General features: G+C 38.6%; 1 protein-coding gene and 1 pseudogene across 1 annotated transcript in view; both read right to left on the reverse strand.

The window, feature by feature from the left end:
• DPYS (dihydropyrimidinase) overlaps window positions 1–16700 on the reverse strand; it is a 54217-nt gene extending 37517 nt beyond the window's left edge. The window contains exons 1-4 of the mRNA XM_011373285.1: window positions 16605–16700; window positions 15026–15184; window positions 11257–11436; window positions 9837–10026 (exon numbers count right to left, since the gene is read on the reverse strand). Coding sequence (XP_011371587.1) covers window positions 9837–10026; window positions 11257–11436; window positions 15026–15184; window positions 16605–16700 — 625 coding nt within the window. The remainder of the gene's footprint in view (window positions 1–9836; window positions 10027–11256; window positions 11437–15025; window positions 15185–16604) is intronic.
• LOC111747441 lies at window positions 11635–11753 on the reverse strand (annotated as a pseudogene).
• Window positions 16701–19838: the final 3138 nt, after the last annotated feature.

A 19838-nucleotide genomic window follows, 5' to 3' on the forward strand; every position in this document is an offset into this window, starting at 1 on the left:
AAGTTCTACAATTTTAATAGCACTCAGGAAAGATTAAATGTGTCAGCATCTACCAAGAGCCTGCCAGGACTGTTTTGAAACCAGATAACAGGTAATTTCCTCCGAAGGGCTCAGCTCCTTTAAAATGTGACAGCTGCTTTTTGGTACACACCACGAGCTCTTCGTTGACTGGGCTATTTTCAACTGTCTCTCTGTAAATATCTGCAAATTAAGCATCCATAAATACAAAAAAAAAAAATTGAAAAACGAAAGAGTAAAAATTCCTAACTGCCCTTCCCCATGTTTCACAATGGTTTTAAGGTAATTTCAAAGGACGAAACAGTATGCAAGGAGTAAAAAGGGGAAAGAAACCAAGGAGCTTGGAGAACCCATAAATTGGAGACTCAAACTGAATAATTCAGCGTAACTGTGGGTTCTGTTAGATTTGGGCTAAAAATAAAGCAATAATAAAAATAGCTAACATATATACAGCACTCTATAGTTTGCTATTATTGTTTGAAGGTCGTATATCTCATTTGATCTTCACGGCTACCTTCACGCTGATTTGACAGATGAAATTGATACTCAACAAGACCAACTTGCCCAAGACACAGGGGTAGTCAGAGGTACACCAGAATTAGAATCCTAATACTCTGCTAGCATATCATACATATGCGCTATGTTACTAAGAAAAGTGTCCTCCTTTTTCATTTCTTGGTGAAGAGCATGTATCTTTAAATGTTTAAGTCAACCACAAGCTATTTGTGGATGTGGCTGAGCAATTTTCCAATTTCACTTACTGGTTTCATTTACTACGCTTAGCAGGTTGGTAATGAAAAGTGCACTATCTGTCCTCATCTGGTACTCTCCTGATTACATTTGAGACCAGATGGTTTCAACAACTCTTGGGAGAGAGTACATCTTCATCATTAATCTCCTCCCCCATCTTAGCAAGTTTCACATTACATTGTATCCTGTCTACCCATACATGTCTTCTCCTTCTTTCTCTCATAAACAGAAAAGACTCTGCACTTATGATGCAATCTCCTACTTAAAGGATTTTTGCCCTCTGGGAGCTTCTAAAAATTTCCAAATAATGCAACATGTCTAAACAACTCAAACTCCCTCCTCACCAGACAACCCGTTTATTAGATGAGAGTGATGGAACAGATGTGAATGCCTTGTCTGGATTTGGGCGCAGCACTGAATCGAGTCCCGAGACCCGTGAGAGAAGGTTGAAAGACACCGAGATGCTGGCACAGGTAACTAGGAGTAGAAACACTGGCTGCGGAACAGAAAGCCAAACACGTTCATAAAACTAATTTTTCCTGGGCTCCATTTTGATTCAAAATATTGCATTTACAAAGGAAGAAAATAATTGAGAAGGAAAATACATAGAAGGAGCATAACAGAGTAGATCACACAGGTTTCAGTTTGAATCCTGATTTTGCCACTTTTTAGTTGGTGACCTTGAGCAAGATGAGTCCTTAGTCTCAGTTTTTCCCATCTATGAAATGGGATCACAATGTTCCCCCGGTATGGCAATTTTGTGAAGATTAAATAAATTAATGTATATGAAAGTACCTAGTATCTTCCTGAGTCACTTCATGATTTGGACTGAATTATGTCCCTTGCCAAAATTCACATGTTAAAGTCCTAACCCCCATTATCTCAGAACGTGACTGTATTGGAGATAGTGTCCTTTATAGAGGTAATTACGTTATCGTGAGGTCATTAGTGTGAGTCTTAATCCAATATGACTGGGATACTTAAAAGAAGAGGAAATTTGGACACACACAGAGGGAAGGCTATGTGCAGACACAGGGAGAAGACGGCCATCTACAAGCCAGGAGAGAGGCCTGGAACACAGCCTTTCTTCCCTACCCTCGGAAAACGCCAACCCTGCCAACACTTCGATCTCAGACGTCTAGACTCCAAAATTGTGAGAAAATAAATTTCTGTTGTTTTTAGCCACCCGGCCTGTGGTGCTGTGTTACAGCGGTCCCAGCAAACTAATACATCCCACGAACGTTAGTTTCATTATGTTTACACCATTCTACTCTAAAAAAAATGTTTTTAAAAGGTCAGTTTTCAACTTATTTGTAATTGGATATAAGGTAAATCATCTTGTTCTAAATTAAAAATACAAGGGGATATTCAGATGCATATGTACAAGGAAGAAAAAGAGAAAGCCTGAGATTCAAATCCACCTCAACTCAGCCACACATTAATCGTTCCTCAGGAACAGCGTCAATCAGTTCATCATACTCGTGTCGATGAGATTTGGTTGACTCTTACTCGGCACTAACAAGCCATGGCCCACACGACCACATAGGGAGAGAATGGTCGCTCGCTGCGTGGCCCTTTCTCCCCCTTATCCCTAAACACAAGAGGAATATATGGGGGCGGAGTTCAAATAAAATGGAAAATTGGACATCTAAAACCTCTCTGCAAGAGAAATTTCTATGTTACAGCAATTAGCCTGGAAAATAAAGCTTTCTACAATAAGGAAAACCAAAACCGAAACCAAAGCACATCAAACAAAGAAAACCCAACCACAACACAGACCACTTCACTGTAAGCCACTTGAGAACCAAAACTGTCTTAATCATCTTTGCAAATCCGAAGTCTAGAGCACAGTGTCTAGCATATATCTGATGTTCAATAACTTTTTAAAATAAAAAGTATAAAGAAAACTTTTTAATAAGTTCAAATGAGAGTCATATTTATACCCTAGAGACAGGAAGATGAATATAAAATAGAGTTGAATTTTATTAAGACAAGTTAAAACAAGTTAAACTAGAAACTAAAAAAAAAAATCTTGAAAATTTCAATCATAATTGGGAAACAAAAATAACAGATATACACCAAATAGAGCAACAGGTAAGTTGCTGAGAAAAATCACCACTATTCTAAGCAAAACACCAGAAAAATAGTGAATCCATGTGTAGAAAAATAGTGAATCATCTGAACAAGAGCAGGTTCTATGGGGAGGTGCAGAGGAGAGGTGAATAATATATTTTTTAAAAGACTTTAATAATTCCACATACCAATATGTGCAGAAAAGGAACGTGTTTAACTAAAACCACCCAAACCAAAATAAAAAGTGTCACTGAAGTCAATGAGATATTGACAGATATACTATTTGGAAAAAGACCAGACTGTGGTGAGTGAAAGGGGTCTGCGGCAGGCAGACTGGAACTTCTATTTGTGACACAATTACAGCTGGTATGTCCAACTTTATACGTTGGACAAAAGAGCAGATCCTGCTTATGGAAGAAAAAGATAACACTCTAGAGACAGCCTTCTCATATTCTTGCCTTATTTTTGCAAAAGTGGCTTCTCACAGGAAGGATGGGAACCAACCTAGTTCTAGTTTCTCAACTTGGATTAACTAAGACTCGAAATAAACATGATATTGAAATTTCTTGCAAACTGGCTTTCGATGGCTTGAATGTGAAAGCTTTATTTTTTTTTTCCTGTAACTTGCTTTTTACTTTTTATCTGAATGCTAAAAGAAAATATCAAGGTACAAACACAGGGAAACCTCAAGCTTTGAATTAAAGTTGGTGAACTAAACCCACATTCCTGTCTCTTCCTCCCGAGTTCATATAGAAACCCTGGTGAAGATGTACAAAAGCCACAGCTGTGTTGAAAATGAAGGAGGAACCGTGGCTGACCAGAGTTTTTGAAAGATTTCAGGAAGCCAGAAAGCAGACGAGATGGCAATAGCTCACAAAGGAAAGAAGAGAGAGCTACACCTGAACTCAAAGGAGGAGAGGGATTCATGAAAAATGTTCTTCCTGGGGTGCAAAGGGGCAGTTCACTTGAGAGGAAGGGGAGGAAATGGGGACAGTTAGCACACACCCCCAACTCTGCCTGGAAAATAGAGCTTGCTAAGGTGGTATTGCTGCTACAGAGCGAAGCCCCCGCACCTGACATTAGAGCTCACCGGTGACTGTGCCCCATTTAAATTTACGAAGCTCACAGTCAACACTCTCCTTGAGGGCTGGGCCTGCTCAAGAAATAGGCCTACAAAGCAGCAGAAAAAGTCTACACAGCTCCCTATTTTAACCACCCGAACTGTCTAGGCTTGAATATGAACAGTCTAGGATCACCAGACATTTGAAGAAAAAACAAACATGAAGAGAAGGGCCAAGATGTTTAAAAAAAAAAAAAAACTGAAAAACTGACTAAGCAAAAACCAGGGATAATCCAGAAAATGGAAGAATTTTTTTAAATTTCCATCAGTATTTGTAGGGATCAAGAAGATAATGTATCCATTAAAATAAAACAATAGAAAACTAAGCAACTGTGGGGAGAAAAAAAGCTATCAGAAAACAAGAAAGTTTTCTTGTGAATAAAATATGATTACCGAAACAAATGGTTATTACAAGGGCAGAAGAAGTAAACAAAATCCTTTCCTAAAACACAGAACGAAATTAAAAAAAAATTTTTTTAAGGTGAAATAGTTAAGGGTAAATGCAAAATTAATTTAAGAGGTCTGATAGGGGACTTCCAAGAGAAGGAACAGAGAAAATTAATATAAAAGAAATAATAGAAGAAAAAATTTTCAGAATCAAAGATCAGTTTTCAGATTGAAACAGGCCCCTGAAAATGAAGGTGAATTTTTAAAAGGTTTACTGCTAAATATAGTCTTAATAAAGTTTCTGAACTTCTAAAATGAAGAGGGAATACAAAAATCTTCCATGTGGTGAATAAAGTTAGTGACAAAATGACAAGAATTTTGTTGGCATTTGCTTGTTTATCAGTAACCCTGGATGCCAGAAGAAAATAATTCTGAACCTAGAATTCTGTGCCCATTCAAGCTGCTGAACGAGCTTGAGGGCAAGGAATCAGAAAATTTACCTTTCAACATTCTTCCTTAAAAAAATTATTTGAGATTCTTCAAGGTAATTCCAAGAAAAGGAGAGGAGATATGGGAACCAAGAAACAGTATATCTAATCTAGGATGCTGTGAAAGGAAATCCTAGGATGACAGCTCTACAGTAGGCTTGAAAAGCAACTATCCAAAAATACAGAAGGTCAGAAAACTCTCCTCCCAAAAAGAATCTCTGAAAGAAGAGCTGATTTCAATCAATAGAAAGTGTGATGAAGCTAAAATCTTCATATATGGTAAAGAAGGCATATGTTTCTTTTCTGAACCTATTTTCAAAAAAGCTAATTGGAAAAATTCCAAGGGGAAAAAAAAAACTTTACTAGACAATAATGGCCTAAATATGTAACAAACTAAACTAAGGTCTGCTTTAAACCTTATTGGAGTGCAGAAAAGGAAACACATTTGACTTTAACACTTGGCAATTGCTTTTCCAAGAGTTCATTTAAATAATACGAGTTTGCATTTCAATTTAGTGATATAGATTTCTGAGATTCTCTTCTCACTAATCATTTCTACAAAGAAGAATATTTCCACAGTTTCATGTTGAAACAGTTCTAAATTGTAGACTTAACCTATAGACAAAGCATGGAAGACCTAATTATAGTTACAGAGCCAACTGTAATTTCTGTTTGTATAAAGATAATATAGAGTTGATAGAAGTCAGGAGGAGCAAAGAGGGTAATACAGAGCCTCTACATCCCCTTTTCAACATAGTTGAGAATAAAGAGATATCTCTAAAAATAATAGCCGAAAAACACATAAATGTAATTAATATTATTTGAAGTGACAATTATTGCTAACAAAACTCTGGAGGTAAAAGACTTACATAAGCCAAATGGCTCATTTTTCACAGTTCAGAGTCAAGTGATGCTGTCAACAATTATAAGCCTCTACTTATAAATTTATGGTTTAGAATTTTGGAGGTAATCACCAAAGAACTAAAGATAGATATAGTGAAAAACCACTAGTTCTAGGACTGAGCTGAGGGAGAAAGAGGATGTTCACTTTCCACTGAATACATTCTCGATCATTTCTATTCCTGGTATGGGTTTTTCTTTTAATAATGTTAATAAATAATAACAAAATGACAGTGTTTTAAATAAAAATTTTAAATATAAGGTAAAAAACCCAATTACCTATAAACTTGGTATTCATGTTTCCCAACTTTGTAAACTTTCTTCTTGAACAGATCTCCTCTTGAACAGAATGGACAGTAACCAAAAATCAGGGCTCTGGGGTCAGAGGGACTTGAGTTTGAATCCCAGGTTTATTTAGCACTTACTAGTAAAGTGATCTTGGACTTAATTTACTAAACTTTCCCAAGCCCAATTTCATCAATCACAAAACAGTGATAAAATTTAGCTAGAAGCATTGTTATGACAATTAAAAATGATAATGTATATTAAAATACATTGATGAGATGATATATAATAAAACCTGAAATGAGATATACTGTTAAAATATGTGCCAGGCACACATTAAGCACTTGACAATGTTGGTTGTTATAATCATTAACTCTCATGCTGTTATCTTCTGGGTATACAGCTGGCAATTCAACAATAAAATCAAACTTAACAGCATTTGTATTTCCAGGCAACTACAATAGAGACAATTAATAATTGGTTATCTTTTGTGCCTGCTGGTACAGTGACTCTGAGCTTTAATATGCATATGAATCACCTGGGGTTCTAGCATAATCTGATTCACTGGGTCTGGGATGGGGTCCAAGGTTATGCATTTCCAACGAACTCTCAGGGGATGCTGACACTGCATTCTGGAGACCACACTTCGAGTGGCAAGACCCTAGATGATAAGCTGGCCTGGCAAAGGAATTTACGGATAGGAAATGTTCATATTATAAATCTGTTTCTTATTTAAAAAGGATAACAATCAATAGATCTGTATTGCTCTTTTATGCTCAGAAACTATGTTAGATAATAAATGAGTGCAAGTGGAGTAAATGAATCTTCTGTAAAAGGTCACTTTAGTCTTGTCCCTCTGTACTCCCCAGGGATCTGCCCTTGGGTTGGCTGGTTTGTCACCATGTGGGAGGTTTGGTGCTGTTTATGTCCCACCCTCCCATGCTCCCTTCAAGTTCCTATTTGATTACATGCCTTGATCACATGCAAGGGGTCACATGCTAGGGGCAGGAAATCTCTCGTGCTAATTTCCCCTGCGAGATCTGATGCCTCTTTGACAACTGTGCATTGGAGTATTCTCACCAGTGCTTGTACAATAAGTTTGACTCAACTAGAACATCTGGGGTGACATTTCAAATATTCCATATTTATAATCCCTTTGGAAAGGAATTTAGCAACATCCAAAAGGTGCATATGCATCTACCCTTTGAACTAGCAGTCACGCTTATAGGACTCTACCCTGAGGACAGAATTTTGTGGTAGGCAGAATAATGGTGCCCCACATTCTAATCCCCATTACCTATGAATATGTTACCCTATATGGCAAAAGGGACTTCATGATTGCAATTAAATTATTGACCTTGAGACAGAGAGCTTATCCTGAATTAATCGAATGAGTTCAACGTAATCCAAGGATCCTTAAAGTAGAAGAGAGGTGACAAGGAGATCAGAATAATGCTGTGTTCTCTACCCACCATTGCTAGCTTTGAAGATGGAGGTAGGGACTTGAACCAAGGAATTTAAGTGGTCACTATAAGCTGGAAAAGCAAAGAAAGGGATTCCCCATAGAACCTCCAGAAAGAACACAGCCCTGCCGACACCCTGGTGCAGCTATAAGATCCTCCAGAGCTATAAGACAATAAATTGTGTTGCTTTAAGTTTGTGGTAATTTGTTAGAGCAGCAACAGAAAACTAACACACCCTCCACAAACATGAAATAGCATATGCATGTGGCCATCACTGTGGTTTTATTTGTAATAGCTAAAGATTGGAAACAAACGAAATATCCATCATTAGGGAGTAGTTGAACAAATACAATGGTATACTCTGCATTTGAGAAAAAGAATGAAAAGTCTCTTTACCTAATATGAGCTGACCTTTAGGACATATTTTCGAGTAAGAAAAAAAAAGCGATATAGAGAACACTCTGTATAGTATTTTACCTTTCGTGCGGGAAAGAAAAAGAAGTTAGAATATACATATACTCTTTCTTTTGGTAAAGAGAAACACTATAAAGATAGGCCAGAAATAAATTAATAAAAAATAATTACTTATGGGGTGTAGAATGAAGGAACTAGGGAAGAATGTGACTGAGACTATATTCTTTTCTTTTAATAAGAGTTTTTTGAGCCAAACTGAAGACATCTACCAGGGAGCAAGATCTCAAATGCTCTTGAGAATACATTCTCAATATATAATTTTGACTTTTGGGCCATGTAAATGTTTTACATATTCAAGAAATAAAGTTAAATTAAAAAATAACTTAAAATAAAATAAAAATATCCATACTTGAGTTTTCTGCCTATGGTTCACATTCCAAAACTTTCCCTAAACTCTTACTCTGCTTCTAATGGAATTCTATCCCAGTGCAAATTAAATACCCAAGATCAAGAAACTGTTTCCTGACAGAACTGTCGAAATTGTAACTTGATGGTAGGTTAAAAGTGACCATTTTTGCTGAATTTACTGTTTCTTAAATCATATGCTGATAGTATGGACTTAACTGATAGGCTCTAGCATGTGATATAGTACTTAGAAAGCACAAAATGACAGAACAATTTCATAGCGTTAGCAACAGCGCCATCTGGTGGCAAAAACTTAATGCTCTAACTTTAAAATTGTATTTTATTTTCAAAGGATTGTGCTCTTCTATACTGAAATTACATTATATGGGGGAAGGGAGGAAAAGTAACCAGAATGGTTGGCAGTAAGACCTTATTAACTCCCTGTGAAACTGAGTTTATTCTTAACACAAGATATTGATGGATTACATTTTAAAAATGCATTTGGCTAGAACAAAATCCTTAATTGAACCTTCATTCAACAAGAACCAATTTTGAAAAAAATTATTTTAGTGTCAACTACAGACATGCCAAATATGTTTTCATAGTTTTTATAATTCATATTATAAAAATGCAGGCAGTCTCAGTTTAAACAAACAAACAACCCAGGATGATTTATAAGACTATTTCTGATTATCCGGATTCCTAAAAGTTAGATGATAGAAACTACCAGCCCATCCCCAGACGGCCTAAAGTCATCAAATACAATTCACCTGATTTGTTTCTCATCCTTCCTTTACCAGTACTGACAAATAAATACAATTATTTTTCTACCCAATTCTTATTAAAAACAGGAGATTTTCCCATGGAACAACAAGATGGGAGGAATACGACGACTGTAGGCTGTCGTGCCAACCCTGGGCTACTCATGGTTATGTCTGAAGAAATAAATTTCTATCTTAATAATAAAAAATGAGATTTTCTCTTTCTTTTACGATGACTATTTACATAGTAAACTAAAGAACGTAGGCAATTAGGCGATTTGGAGTAAAAATAACTTTGGTTTTAAGATCTTAAAATAACTGTCATAAAAATACTACTTGGATAACTGCTTCAACTGCACAACACTCAAGTTGCTATGAGACAAATCAATCCAATTCAAAAGAAATTTGTTAAGCACCTACTATGTGTTCTACATTACCCTGCTACAAGGAGGAAGGACAGCGGAGATGCCTAAGAGAAAGAGAGAGCTTCTTAGGAAATGGGCTGCTAGTGGCGTTAAAGGTGAGGACTCGGGGCTGAAGGAAAAGTCTTGAGGTTCCAAATATGGCGAAGAAATAACCTGAAAGAAGAGAAGCAGTCATGAAAATGAGCAAAAAAGAGAATAAAAATAGACACGCACAACAATAAAAGAAAACAGAAAAAATGGAAATTCATGCACAACTTTTTCATTAGAAAAGGAGAGGTCGCCGGTATTTTACCTCACTCTTTAGTTAATATGGAGTTAGAAGAGAAGTTATATAACTCAGGAATTACCATCTCGCCTCGCATCCGCTATCACCTTTGCTGCGGACTTGCTCATCACGTGGACGATGTAGAGAGGGCAGTTCACCGCGCTGGCGATGGTGATGGCTCTCAGCGTGGCCTCTGCCTCCACTGCTTCTGGGCGGCACAGCTCATGGCCCTCGGGGCCTGTTATCCCCAACGCCAACATCCTCTTTGCTCCCTAAAAAGGCAGGAGGAATATACACACGTACAGGGAAGGTTTACTCATGACAAATGCCATTATTGTATTGTAAAACAAATACACTGACAGGCTTTTAGATCTGTTTTATATAGATGTGTGTATGTGAAAGTGTGTGTACACACAGTGTATTTGGTAAAAAGAAATGTAATATTCTGATAGTATATGTAAATTTTTATATACATATTTTTCAATTCTTGTGATTGAAAGGTGAAAAAGATACGAGATTAGTTCTAATCACATTCTTTGAAAAGCAGTGTTTATATTGAAGACTTATTATTGGTTCAGATCAAACAAAATAAAATGAAACATGCTAATCTCCTATACTGGATCCTTGTTGAAGTGACTCATGGTACTACATTATGTAGTTATGTAGTCTGCTACTTTTTACTGAATCAGTCTTCAGTGCCCTCTCGCCCAACCCACTGACTGATATCGGATCAGTTATTTCTCCTCTTTAAAATGTTATTTCTTCCTTACGAAAAAGGCAGAAAGTCAAGACTCTGGATGGAAAATGACTTGCCCGGTGTCACACAGAGAGGAAGAGGGAGAGTCAAGTGTAAACCCTGGTCTGTTTGAGGTTACAGCTCACGCTCTCCTCTCATCACATCCCGCTGCCTCTGGCCCCGGAGCCTCAGTCTAACTGACTTTAATAGGAACTGAGCCTAGGGAGGGAAAAAATCAGCTAATATAAAGGGTAAGAGGGAGCTCTTTAAATCTTGCAGATGGCACACCCTCTGGGTATTAATAATGGAACTGATATGAAAAATAAGTATCCTCTAGACTCCTCCAGAGCACATTTTAATACCCAGCTTCTGAAAAGAGTGGGGCTTTAAACAGCTCCCTACATTGCCTAAATCATCAGATTAAGCCGATGACCACACTTGGCCATTCCAAACCAACAACAAAAGCTGAAAAACAAAAAAGTGCTGGGCTACGCAAAGAAAAATATTTGTGTTTTAATAATAAAACGTGTTTCAGATCTAATAGCTGGTTTGGAGAAGGGAAATCCTCAGTTCAATGCATATACCGCCTGAATAAAATTCAGAGCGGGCACAGTGTTTCCAACCCGCAGAAAATTAGTTCCTCCCAGTGCATTAAGTGAGTTTACCCATCTCAGGCCAATCGACTGTAAGTCAAGTTCGTTTCCGTTTGTGCAGAAGTTCTGGAATGCAACTGCTCACCTCTGCAATTAGGTCTCCATTTTCTCACCTCTGCAATTAGGTCTCCGTTTTCTGCGTGAACCTGAGCAATCGCTCCGATTTCCTTGCACTGAGAGAAGGCCGCGTACAGCTCCCTGTCGCTCACCATGTACAGATCTTTATATGCCATAAACATCTTGAAAGAGTTCACACCTTTATCCTGGGTAAGGATTTTCATTTCTTCTTTAACCTAAAAGAGAACAACAACGAGAAAATGTCTCCGTTTAATTTAAAGACAATTTTGACATTCTCTAAAACACTGCATTCAGAAGAGAAGTAAAATAAGGACAACAGCATAATTCCAGAAAAAAGGCAGTTAAGGCCTTCATCTTTCCTGCATGTTAGAGCCCATTTCATCTGCTGAACTGCTACTGATACTTTTTTTTTACGCCTACACCACCTGGTCTTCCTAGATGGTCTCCCATCCAAGTACTTACCAGGCCTGACCCTGCTTAGCTTCTGAGATCAAACAGGATAGGGCATGTTCAGGGTGACATCGCTGTAGACTGATATAATACTTTTAAATCATAAAAGAGTTAATAGTTTCCCCCAAGGTATTCCATTTCTATACTTAGATATAAATTCTCAACATCTATTTCCCCATGTGAGGAAATTTTTCTAGAAAATGAAGATAAAGCCATTTGGCAGCAACAGAAGCAATTGTGTCTCTAGACGGAATCAAAGCTAATGTGAGGCGAGTGTTTGGGCTCGAATCTGAAACCCACATAGGAGTTCTTATAGGGGAAGTCAAGGATGTAGATCCACCCACTGGCAGTGCTGAGGAGGTGACAGGCTGGACCAGTCGGGTCCTAGGGGGCTTAGTGCTGCTTAAGGTCAAAACTAGATTAGTGATTGCCCTTGCAGAGACTTAGCAATTCAAGCCTTAATAAGGAGTAAAAACTTCAAAGAAAAAATCAAATTGTTTGAACTCCTTCTACATGTTACACACACACACACACAAAATAAAACAGGCATAGGATTATTGCTCTTATTTGATAAAAGCTCTTTCAACTTCATAAGAAAAACTCTAACATTGGAGGTAAAAAATGTTACCAACAATTCAAACAGTAAATAAAAATGACTAATATAGAAAAATTTATCCTTCCTACTGATTATAAAGTGCAAAATAAAATGATGCAACTTTTTCTACTGAATCAGCAAAGTTTAAAAATAAAAATATTACTTGTTAAGTTCTCACTTCCATCACTCTATATTCCCTTACTAATTTTCTTTGCTTTTCTCTCTGGTGCTTTATCTATTGACGTATTAATTTATTTTGCTTTATCTATTGATATATTATTTATTTGTTGATAGCCTGTTTTCCCCATAAGAGCAGGGGCTTTGTATGGTTTGTCCACTGCCATATCTTAGAACAGTGTCTAGTGCATAGTGGTCACTCAGTAACTGTTAACTGAATGAATGAATGAATGAATATACTTCTGTATGTTATGTGTCAGGGGTTCCCAATACCCAGGCCGTGGACTGGTACTGGTCCGTGGCCTGTTAGGGTCTGAACCACACAGCAGGAGATGAGCGGTGGGCAAGCCGGCGACGCTCCATCTGTGTTTGCAGCCGCTCCCCAGCGCTAGCATTACCGCCTCAGCTCCACCGCAGATCATCAGGCATTAGATTCCCACAGGAGCACTGGTCCCTGGTGCCAAAAATTTGGGGACCGCTGCTATATGTTATACGTAGTACATATACAAAGGAATAAAAAAAAATCAAAGTGTTGAAAGTGGTCATCATTGAAATGATGGAATGAGCTTCAAAACATGTTAAGGGACAACAGCAAGGGCAGATCATAGTATAGAGTGCCTCATTGTTGTTGCTGTTGTTAAAATTTTTCTCTAATTTCGAATTTTCTACCATGAGTATATTATTTTTATTGTTAGGGAAAAAATGCTCTAAACATTATTAGCATATTCACATAATGGGCTTCCAAAGGAGATTATGATCTGCATTGCTCAGAAGAAATAACTATTACTCCCTGAGTAGAAGAGTCTTTCTGAGAGTGACCTCATTAATCATCCGTCTTCCGCATCTTTGGTACGTCCCATGACACTACTCTCAGGCACAGGAACTTAAGCCTTGCTACTCCCAAAGTGTGGTCCTCGAACCAGCAGCATCAGCACACTTGGGAGCCTGCTCAAAATGCAGAATATCAGGCCCCACGCAGATCTACTGTTATGAGTTGATGTGTCCTCCCAAATTCATATGTTGAACTCCTAACTTCCAACACCAAATGTGACCTTATTTGGAAACATGGGCATTGCAGATGCAGTTAAGATGAGGTCACTAGGATGGCCCGTAATCCGATATGACTGTGTCCTTATAAAAAGGGGAAATTTGGACAGACACACGCAGGGACGATGCCATGAGAAGATGATGGCAGAGATGCGGTGATGCTTCTGCAAACTGAGGAACATCAAAGATGGCTGGCAAACCACCAGAAGCAAGGGGAGAGGCATGGAGCAGATTCTCCCTCACCACTCTCTGAAGGAACCGATCTGTCCACACCTTGATCTTGGACTTCTGGTTTCCAGAACTGTGAGACAATGAATTTCTGTTGTTGAAGCCTCCCAGTTGATGGCACTTATTACAGCAACCCTAGCAAACTAACACACTTACTGAACAAAATCCATATTTTAACAGTATTTACTGGGTAACTATTTGCATATTTAAGTGTGAGAAGCACTGGTAAGAGCAAATATCATCACTTTTGCTATACTTTATAAAATAAGAGATGGAGAAAGGGAGGGAAGGAGGGAGGAAAGAAGGAAGGCAGGAAGGCCCTAAACATTTTTGTAGAAAAATTAACTTTAGCTGTGGACTATAAACCTTGCTGTTATATTTGCTGAACTATCCGTTTAAGATTGACTACTCGTTTTATATTAACTTAGTGTCTAAAGCCCTATTTTTAGGGGGAGGTAGAAGTACAAGTTACAGGGTAACTTCAAATAAAGTCACCTTGTAAGCACTTTCTGATAAAAAGATTTCTGAATTAAGTCCAATGTGGAAAAATGCAGTGTTGATTTAAATTACAAGTAAAAATTTCTTCTAAAGTATTCATGAAAATTTATATGAGAAATGAACACATTTTAACATCTCTCAAAACTATCTTTCCTGCCTGAACCATGTTATCATTTCTGCCATGGCCTAAGTAATTAGCAGATATGGAAGGCTGGTTTAAGCTCCATTACGAGATGATGTGAGCAGGTGGTTACATTAGCAGGGCAGCACAGAGAGAGTGAGGGGACAGCTGGAGAAGGCCTTGAAAACGTTCCTGGGCTGTCCCTTCCTCTTTCAAGTGCACAGGAGGGGGAAAAGGGGCCAAGAATGGGAATGGCAGTAACTAGTTTTAAATGAGAATTTCCTTGGTTTTTCTCCAAAATTTAAACATTTCAAATTGAAATTCTAATCTGTGGAAAAATACTGTTTTAAAATCGTTTGGAAATGGGGAAGTTGAGAAAAAGAGAGATCTTAAAATGACATGTCATTAATTAAATATTAGGGAAGGCTGTTGTGAATTATTATGAAGGATTTTCGTATCGTCTGTCTATGATTTTTAAAAATTTTAGTTTTACAAATGGACAATACTTCACAGGATTCAAAATTCAGAAGGCAAAAAGGAATATGCAGTGAAAGGTCTTCCTTCCAGTTCTGACTTCCAGGCACCCAACATCCCAATTTCTTACGTTTTGACATTACCAGTTTCTTGATCTTGTAAGAGCAAGCACTAGGGGACTAAGTGGAAGAAATCGGACCCCTGGGTGGTTCACCTGGTCACTCCACCATGTCACTGCCACGTGAAGGCTGTAGTCACAGCAGACTTTGGGATCAGCCCAGCTTCGCCAGGTCTCGAAGGCCTCGACGAGGGAGCTGCCTTTCTGAGGAATGGCAAAATCGATGACCATGGTGGTGCCTCCTGCCAGGGCAGCCTGGAGTCGCAAGAGAATTTCAACAGGTGAACCATCAATTTTCTACTTAAGTCGTTTATCTCCTTGAACAATACACATCTATCTGCAAGCAAAGCACTTGGGCAAATTTGATGAGTCCAGGAAACTGCACAAAGATACTGACTCTGAAAGACCCAGAGGGACATGAGTAGACTTCTCATAAGTTAAAATTTGAAGTGTTAAAACTGCTGAAATTGCTTCCGTAAAAAGGATGGCATGTCTGATGGAATGAAAATGGCTTTGACCCAAAGAAAACAGAGGAAGGACTATAAGAAACACCAAAATGGAAAAATGGAGATGATTAAAAAAATTTCTCCAGAAAACCATATTCGTTATTGTAAAATCTTACTATATCGGCATCAAGAAGCTTGGTGAATTATATCTCCAACTGCTCCGTGATTTATGCAGACTCTTGAGAGACAACATGATTCCCCTCTCAGCTCATTTCCGCTGGTGATGCTCCACCTTTCCTTAATTTCCATCTGTCCCTCTGCCCATCCCCATGGCTGCGGTCTTCCTTTGCTCAGACTCTTCTCATCCTTCGCCTGCTCTTTATATCTCCAGTTCTGCTCTCACTGCCTCCAGTACAAACCCCTAATTGCAACCAGAGGGATGTTCTAAAGCCCCGAGGTGACCACTTGACTCCGGAGCTTGAAACCAAATGCTTCTCACTGCCTCCAGAATAAAGTTTCATCTTTTTAGCATGGCCCACAAGGCCCTACAAGATCTGCCTCAACTCTTATATTCTCCTTGGCATATTATATTACATTAAATTATGACAATTTTAACACCATTATTAAATCAAGTGTCTTGACTAATTATTGAAATTGATTTTATTTAAACTAAAACCACGAGGTGGTTAAATGTGCTTTTAACTGTTGTATTCAAACAATGTGGGTGAAGAAAACAAACATAGGCAGAGGTATACTAGGGCAGTGGTTGAGAGCCCCAACCAAGGAGCCTCATTGGCTTCAGGGCACAAAGCTCAGAATCAACACTTATCAGCTTTGGTACCCTGAGTGACTCCCTCCCTCCCTCCCTTCCTCCCTCCTTCCTTCCCTCCCTCCCTCTCTCCTTTCTTTCCTATGAGTTTTATGTTTTATTTCTTTATTTTTATGTTTTATATTCTTTTTCTTTTTTTTTTAAATACCCAGTTTTCCTGAGCACAGAAGAAAAAAGAATGCTTTTATTTTTCCCCCAGATTTACTGAAATATAATTGACATATAACAGTGTAAGTTTATGGTAGATGCATATTGATTTGATGATACACTTATATATCGTGAAACGATTACCACATTAGAGTTAGTTAACATCTTCATCGCCTCACATAATTACTGTGTCTTTTTTTGTAGTGAGAACATTTAAGATTTACTCTCTCAGCAACTTTCAATTATATAATACAGTATTATTAACTCCAGGCACCACGCTGTACGTTACATCCCCAGGATGTAAGTCTATCCTTTGACCAACAGCTTCCCAGCCCCTGGTAACCACCATCCTACTCTCTGTTTTTATGAGTTTGTCTTTCTCTGTCTGACTTATTGCACTTAACAAAATGCTTTTGAAGTCTGTCCATGTTGTCAAAAATGGCAGAATTCCCTTCTTTCTTATGGCTGAATTTTATAAAATTTATAAAATTTCCTTTATCCATTCATCCACAGATGGACTCTTAGTTAATTTCTGTATCTTGCCTATTGTAAACAATGCTGCAATAAATACAGGAGTGCAGCTATCAACAATTTCTTAACATCCGTGTGTCTTTGATTCCTCATCTGCAAAGTGAGGACAATAATTGAACCTAAACCACAGGGTCGTTAGGAAGATTACACTGAGGTGATGTATATAAGGTGCTAAAGACTGCGTTTGACTCATGGTAAGCGCTTCATAAGCTTCAGCTCATGATGCGTCATAAGCCTTTTCACCACTGCTTTAGAATTAGGCACTTTCCCACTTGTCATACATTGTCTCATCTCACCACCAGAAATGTGGCCATGCACAGAGCGGGTGCCACCCGCCTCTCTCCCAAGCCCCTGCAACTGCACCCTCATGACCCTCCCCACAGCCCTGCTGACACACTGCGGGCGCCGTGTCCCGCCTGGTGTGAGAGCTCTCCTCTAGCACCGTTTCCTTGCTCACTTTGATAGGTTTTTATTTTTCCTTAAATCACTTGGCCCCACTCCAATTCTTTTTGCTTTCAAAAATCTCACTTTTTGGCACAGGATCCTGTACTTTGTCTCTACCTTTAGGTAACATTGACTTACTCATGCAAAGCAATACATATTTGCGTCTCTTAAGAAATTCCTGTTGGTATAATGACAATACTAGGAAAAATTCCTCAAGATCTGTATTTTTATCTGAATGCAGATGAATCTTCTCATCTTCCTTTCTAAAATGTCTTGCTTGTGCCATACAGACATCCCTCGGGGATGAAGGACATTTTTCTCATAGAAAGAGTTGTTAATTTAGATGTTAGAAGAAAGTAGTTTTTTAGCGTACTGAACTAGAAAATCAAGCTAAAAGAAATATTCTTTCCATTCTTTTTATATTAAAAGTCTACCACCTGCAGGATGTGGGGAAAATAGATACACTGCTGGGGGAAATACAAATAAAATGAATAAAATGGTACAGTACTTTGGAAAACAGCTGGCAGTTCCCAAGAGGGTTAAACATAGAGTTACTATATGGCCAGACAGTTCTACTTGTAGGAATTATATATCTATCTATATCTATATAGGTAGATATAGACAGATAAGTGATAGATAGATAGATACATAAAATAAAAACATGTCCACACAAAAAGTTGCACACAAATATTCAGAGCAGCATTATTCATAATAGCCAAAAAGTCAAAACCACCCAAATGTCCATCAACTGATGGACGGATAAACAAAATGTGGTATACAATACAATGGGATATATTTGGCCATGAAAAGGAATGAAGTTCTGATACATGCCACATCATGGGTGAGCCTTGAAAATATTAAGCAAAGTGAAAGAAGCCAGTCAGAAAAAATAACTTATTATATGATTCCATTTACATGAAATTTCCATAAGAGGCAAATCCATAGAAACAGTCAATAGAATAGTGGTTGCCTGGGGCTGGAGGGGTTGGGGAGAGTTGAGTGATAGCTAAAGGGCACAGGTTTTTTGGGGAGCGATAAAATGTTCTAAAGTTGATTGTGGTGATGGCTGCACAACTCTGAATATACTAAAAACTACTGAACTGTACACTTTAAATGGCTGGACTGTACTGTATATAAATTACAACTTAATAAAACTGCTACCATAAAAAGCCTCCAACATGCAAGCCATTACATGGATTGAGGAGGGTGGGAAGACACATAAATAATCAAAGATTCTACCCTTGAGGTGTTTAGAGTCGAGGTGGGGAGATGGAAGTATGAAGAAAAAATTATAATAAAATATTCAGATTGTAAGAAAAGTAGCGAGTATACTTCTATAATAAACAGTGATATAAAAATTGCTAAAGGGAGGTAAAAATTGCTAGGCTCCCTGAAAGAGGTCCAGGGCAAAGACTACTGAGAATTCAGAGGAAAAGATCAACTCAGAGATCAGAGGAGGCGTGGCTTGAAATTAGCATTAGGACAATAGGATAATAATATCTAACTTGTAATGAGCGCTTATAATATGCCAAGGAACTCTTCTGATGTTCTAGGTGTTTTAAGTGTCGTAATCAACTCACCAGCTCTGCCGCAGGTCCTATTGTCGACACTATTTCAGAGTTGAGGAATCAGAACACAACACCATAACTTGCCCAAAGTCTCAAAGCCACTAGTGACAAAGGCAGGGCTGGAATCAGGTCATCAGGCTCCAGAGCCTGTGCCTATTGGAGCAGCCAACTGCACGGGGAAGCCCTGAGGAAGAGCAGCTCAGCAAAAAGTGTTCAAGGGCAGAATTAAGATGACGGGATGGTTCAAAGCAACGGCTCCCAGAGAAGGCAGGCAGGACGGTGGCTGCCTACAGGGGCGAAAGGAGCCCCTGGCTGGGATGACTGAGAGGGTGGCAGACCAGCAGACAGAGGAGGGGAGCCCACCTGGCGTTTTGAGGGATCATGAGTTCAGTGTGGAACATCCTGAGCGTGGGGTGCTCGGGCATGTGTCCACTTTGTGTATTTGCAGACAGAAGGACATGCAGACCTGACGGTGAAGAGCAATCAAGGGCAGGAGAGAAACATGACAGTCGCCTTGGAGAGGATGCCAGAGGGGTCCTGAGGTTGGCGGAAATGACCAGGGACAGAGAAGCAAGGTGTGATAATAGGAGCCATGGTACCATGCTCGGAACATACCGACACTTAGCACGAAAACGAAGCAGCGCCGAGCCAAGACGGAACATTGACAGTGGCTGTTTTCAGGTGGCACGATTACGAGTTATTGTAATTCTTCTCCAGTTAAATCTCATCTTCAATATTTGATTGATTTTGTATAAGAAAGCATGACTTTTATGAGGAGAAAAAGATTTTGCAGACATATGATACGAATACATGCTTATGGTATCTAAAATAAGTACACAGACGGTTGATGGTCTTCTTAGTAGACTGAAGATGCGATGGTCAGAGGACCATTTTTCTAAAACCACAGCAGATTGAAATTCCTGGGGCTACAGTTTGAAATATCC

The sequence above is a fragment of the Pteropus vampyrus genome, unplaced genomic scaffold (assembly GCF_000151845.1).
Source record: "Pteropus vampyrus isolate Shadow unplaced genomic scaffold, Pvam_2.0 Scaffold222, whole genome shotgun sequence".
NCBI lineage: Eukaryota > Metazoa > Chordata > Mammalia > Chiroptera > Pteropodidae > Pteropus > Pteropus vampyrus.